The 5980-nt window shown below is 32.7% G+C and overlaps 1 protein-coding gene across 1 annotated transcript in view; it reads left to right on the forward strand.

Annotated features, from left to right (window-relative positions):
* LOC117178718 (pyrroline-5-carboxylate reductase 3-like) overlaps positions 1 to 5980 on the forward strand; it is a 278006-nt gene that overhangs the window by 192913 nt on the left and 79113 nt on the right. Inside the window, exons 5-6 of the mRNA XM_033370147.1 lie at positions 1458 to 1539; positions 1610 to 1746. Of these exons, the coding sequence (XP_033226038.1) occupies positions 1458 to 1539; positions 1610 to 1746 (219 nt within the window). The remainder of the gene's footprint in view (positions 1 to 1457; positions 1540 to 1609; positions 1747 to 5980) is intronic.

Here is a 5980-nt window from a genome sequence, read left to right on the forward strand (position 1 = left end):
ATTTACAACATTGGAACTATTGTTTATACCAGTTTTTCTCCTTGCTATCTGCTGTCATCGTAAGCGACAACAAAATAGAATATAACGCGCATGCGCGAGTTGTCCTAAGAAAGGAACATGCAGGTGTTCCAACCAAGGAATATTTTATGCGCATAGAAAATAATTTGGTACACATAATTAATGTGAGTATTTAAAAAAACATGAATGGATATATTAAATGAATTAAATTCCCTACAAATAGATGTTTTTTTATTTTCCAAAGATATTTCGATAAAATGATAGAAATTCACAGGAAAGATATCATAAAACTTTCCTATTGGTAGCTCTAAGGTGATTTCCGTTCATATCTAGAAGTAAACTAAAAAAATTATTTTCACTTTAGCCATTTATGCCTTATAATAAAGGAAAACTTAAGCAACCTCTTTTTATTTGTGATGCTTAATCTATATCATCTACCCCCGCCCTCGCAACCAAGGACCGTCCCAACCAAGGGCACTCTCCTCTACTGTTACCTTGCATCAGTTACGATATTGTATGGATAAAATTATTTTCTGAAGATTTTTAAAAAATTGGGACTGTAGATTTGTCACAGTGTTATATGAAATTTGTTGCAATTAGATAAGGGTTCACCATTTCGATGTTTAGATAAGTATAGTCAAAAATCCCATCTTATGCACATAAGGCCTATCCTAATGTATTGAAAATGTCCCATGTCTCACCATGACGTCTAAATGGTTCTGACATTTTTTTGGAAAACTGAAACGCGATAGAAAGGCAGAACACAGAATATGTGAAAATTTCAGAATTTTTTCCATTTTGTTTTTAAAGTAAAGTCTTGACAGTATGAAAGAACAGAAAGGTCTGGTAGTTTAGATACTTTCACAAGTATTCAGTTCAAGGACGTGAAGCATTGGTTGCTCGAAAAGTTAAAAAAAAGCTTGCTAAGTGAACACGGAGCATTAATTCGGAAGCTCCCACTATTATACTGTATATTATGAAATCAAGTAATTTCGCAGTGTGAGTAATTGGGAATGTATACTTTAATATATGAATAGGAGATCTCTGCAACCCAATTTTGAAACTATCTGATCTTTATTTCTGTAATGTTAAGTTGATGAAAAGTAATGTTTTTCAAGAAAACAGGCTTTCCTTTGCATGAGTGACTAGGTTTAATTAAGAATCGACACTAATCAATGCAATTTAATGAATCAGTTATACGTTCGCTTCTTCTGTAAAGGGAATGGATTGTTTCATATGTCTGGGTAGCGTGGAATGATATGGGAATAATCTGAATGCTTAATGTATAACTTTATGCCTGGGGGGGATGGGGCTGAATAAAATATATATGATTGTGATAATTGCCCGGAATGATCCACAATAACCCCTGATGGCATTAGTATATAATTTCAAAAAATTTTGTATCTTGCAATCTGTTATAATGACCTATATTTTTCTAGACGCTCCTCTGCATCTCACCAAATCCCAGAATAGTCAGGTCGATGCCAAATACTCCAATGATGGTTGGTGAAGGCATAATAGGTTAGTTATTTGTTCTTACTTTACAGTGAGTCATTTTTTTGTAATTGTATATTTTTATCTATATTTTTAGTGTATTGTTTGAAAAATACGACTGTTGCTGACCAAGATCTGGTAAACACGTTATTTTCATACACTGGGATAACTCAATGTGTGCCGGAGTCACTTATCAATGCAATTAGCGGTTTATCTGGCTCAGGCCCTGCTTACGTAAGTTTTTACTAAAGTATACTTTGAAAAAGGATACATATTAATAGATCAAATTTAAATTAAAATTGAGGTTAAAAAATTCTCCACTAAGACATTACAAGGATGAATACATAAATGGAGCTACCTATAGGAACGAACACAGAAAGTAAAAAAGAACTGATTGTTTGGCGACAAACATGAATTAGAGCAGTGAAACGTAGAAAAAACGAAGAATTAAAGGGACAAACTGCATACGGGTGTAAGTGCCAAAATCCGAATTTTACAGGAGAAACAAAAAACTTTAACGCGATTAATCTTAAACATAAAAATGTGAAAATGTTTGAAGGTGCTGTTAGGCTTTATCGAACCGTAAAACGAGCATCCTGTAAAAAGCAACCATCTCCGAGAAAAAATTCTTCAAAGGAACAGCACGTCCCAAAAAATTCTGATTTTGATACCTAAAAAGTTGAATAACTTTTTTATTTTTTAACTAAAAAAAAGTACTTTCAAGATCTATTGAATTTCGAAAAGTGCAATTAAAAAAAATAAACATGTGCGAGAAAGCCCTTGACAAATATCGGCGTGTTCCAAAAAACTAACATTTTTACACCTAAAATGATGCGTAGGTGTTTTATTTTTCCATTTAGAAAAAAACCGAGAAAGTACTTTTCAGCTATTACTTAACTAATCCAATCGCAGAAGGAGCATCCTAAAAAAAGCAGCAACATGCGAAAAAACCCTTTATCAATAGTGCGGTACAAACAGTTGCATAACTTTTTTATTTTTGAATGAATGAAGAATAAAAATGTACTTTCAAGCTACTACTTAACTCTATTGTATGGTGAAAACAACAGACAAAAAGGTTCAATTACTTTCTAAAAAAAAAAACTAACTTGCATTTTAACCTACTTCTAAATCGAAATGGACCATAATCTTTTACAGAAATATTAGTTGGGTTAAAAAAATTATCTGAGACCAATACTACGCATTTCTGTAATTTGGTACTTACATCCGTATGCAGTGTGACCCTTGGGTAATTGAAATTGTATAAAATGTGCAGTTTTGTCGTTTTTTGTATCCCTGATTTCAAGCATGATCGCATAAGAGTTTATATTTATTTTTTATGTTAATTTTATTCGACCAGGTGAATGTATTAATAACTTTGATATTATTTTTTCTACGTGGACTAGAATTAATTTTTTTAAATTGATTTTTAAAATTGTAAAACAATGCTCTCTAGTTCCGCTGGGATTCGAGTCCAGGTCGTTCACGTTTCCAGTCTTATGCTCTAACCCACTAAGCTACGGAGAAACAAGAATATATTTTCTTCCCAACACCTACTAGTTGAATTCGAATGTCATTCCTCATAATTGTATGATGTTTAATTTTCTACAAAAGAAACTTTATATTTATTTTTGATTTAAATGCTTTTGACCTGGTGTATGTATTAATAATTCTGACGTTAATTTGTTTATCCTAGCGGGAATAGCATTTTTTTTAAATTTTAAAAATCAATATTAAAAAATATTGATTCTAGACCATGTAAACAAATAAAATTACGATTAAAATTATTATTACTTCATCGTATTGGTATGTTAATTGTTTAATTTTCTCTAGAAACCATACTTGCAAGTTTAAAAAATCGTTTTATACAAAACGAAAACCTCGTAATTATTTTCAGATGCACGTATCTCATGTTCATTTTACATAAGTGTCACAGAATATTAAATTTTAAGCCGCTCCTCGTATGCCGTAAATATGGTAAGAAGTACATGACAGAGGACATAATTTTATAAAATATATTTTACTTTAAATATACAGAAAAACGTATATTAAACAAATTAAATTGGGATAGTTAGGAAACTCAGCTTTTGGCCAGCTCCTGGCCCACTGTACAGTGTATGAATTCACATAAATGAGTGAAAAAATAATTTATTGTCAAATTTAATCTATTCGTACTAAACCGTCACGAAATTTTAAAGTAATGCATTTCGTTTGAATGCGTCAGCACGATTTTATTTAAATGCAAGCCAATTCCTTTGAATTCGCGTGTTACTATTTTTTCTCCAGACTGGAAATAGCTCAGGCGACAACAGAACCAACCGGCTCTACAGTATTAGAATTGAAATCGGTTTTGCGTCTGTTAAATCTCAATTCAACGGGCGTGAAAAAATAATTAATTAATTAATAAACAAGAGGGAACGAAAATATCTAGGATCACTTTCACGAGTTATTAGAAGAAGTAAATCTGGAGGAAGTACCAGCCAAAGATAAAAAAAGCAACTCGTAACAGAACTGTAGTGAAGGCAGTGATGACAACATGAAGACCATGACGAAATCAAGTTATGCGTTGACTATCGAGAAATAAACAAAATCAGCGTGAGAGATAATAATTTTTTCATTTTAAGATGTCATTCCCCCGTAAAATAGACTTCATTTATTGCGACTTTAGGACAATATGGGTTCTTAAAAATTCAGTTTAGACTATGAACGTACCTCGGTAATCTTAGCGGTTTATCAATAAGATCTTTGATGAACTTGTTAGAAAAATACAAAATTTTAATTTACCTGATTTTAATTTTGGTAGCAACAAATACTTAGGATTCACATTTTACTACATTAAGCGAAATATGTGTACTGGCAAGGAAATTCGAGCTGCAATTTCGATTGGATAAGCTTTTTCTTAATTTGGCGATTACCTTTTTAAGACACAAAATAAACGAAAAAGGAATTCCGCAGAGTGGAGAACGCATACAGGCAATCGCTAATTTCCCGATTCCAAGCACATTCCGAACAAAGTACCAGACTAAGCTGAAAGAAAATAGACACGAGGGATGAAGAAAGTAAATGCACGATTGATAAAACACTTCAATTTATTGTTTGAATTGTAGACTTTAATCTTCTATCAATTATAACGACGGTAAAGATCCAACAGTAGTGCATAAGCCCACTTCTACTCGTGTATAATATTCAACGCTAGATGTTACAACTTGAATCTTGTTGAGTTTTCACTATTCGTGAAGGAAGCTTTACATTTGTGACTACTATTCTTTTTTTTTTTAATCTCCAACTCTAAGTGGTCTAAAAATTGTGCCCTCAAATAATACTGTTATCAGTTTCTTTCACAAATAAGGATAACTAATCTGGAATGCATAAGTATATCGATCTATCTAGTTACCTAAAAGTGACGAATAATAAAAAACAGTCAATTTAAGCTCGTCTAATTTTTTAACCAAAGGAACACTCTTACAAAATCAAAATATCACAGTTTTGAGATGGATTTATTGGCCGTGGTCTACGCGATTACGCGCTACCAAGTATATCTAGACCGAATTCATTCTATTTTAATAACAGTCTGTCATAATTTTCGGTTGACACTAAGTAAGCGAACAGTAAATCCTTCAACGTTCAGCTAAGACATGTACCTTCAGTTGTACGATTATCAAATTGAACATAGCAGAGGCGTACGTACGAAACACGTTGATGCCTTGAAAAAATGTCACAGCCGACTGGTTTTACATGGGAACAAATTTGAGCAAAATCTGACGTTGAAACAAGATCAATATCCAAAAAAACAAAACTGCAATCTGATTATTTTATGGGCCAAAGTCATTGGAGAAACATTTCATTAGAACAAGTCACGATGACATTGTCCATGTTGGCCTAGATAAAGTCGTGCAAAACATTACTCGACTTTACTGGCTTACCGAAATTCGCATAAAAGTAATAAAGTACATTTTAATTGTATCAAATGTATCGAGTTCGGCCCAATTAGAGCTAAAAACCAAGGTTCTCTTCACAGCATCCAAAAGGGCAGTGTACAATTGAGACTCCGGATTCTATAACCACGCATAAAATTTGCCTGGCCGCTTCAGGCCGCTCGAGTTGGCCCCTGATGGCTTGAAAATCAGTTTTCGAAAATTCAACTTTTTAAGATATCACTTCATAGGAAATTTCATGGCGCATCTTTTTTCTCTCGACAAAAAAGTTGTATCTTTCACTGTTTCTGTAAAAAATCAAAAAAACTTAATTTTTCAGACAAGAAAATTTACTAAATATTTTCACTTCAGCACTGATCGAGCGCGTGAGAGGTGATAATAATTATCACCTCTCACGCGCTCGATCAGTGCTATTTGAATGATTCTATTTTGTCAACGAATCACTCAATTAAGGTAATACTTTTCAAAAAACTTCATTTTATCCTAATAAACATTTCTTTCGCTTCAAGTTTGGTCTTACTCAAAATTCCCTCGAT

The sequence above is a fragment of the Belonocnema kinseyi genome, chromosome 8 (assembly GCF_010883055.1).
Source record: "Belonocnema kinseyi isolate 2016_QV_RU_SX_M_011 chromosome 8, B_treatae_v1, whole genome shotgun sequence".
NCBI lineage: Eukaryota > Metazoa > Arthropoda > Insecta > Hymenoptera > Cynipidae > Belonocnema > Belonocnema kinseyi.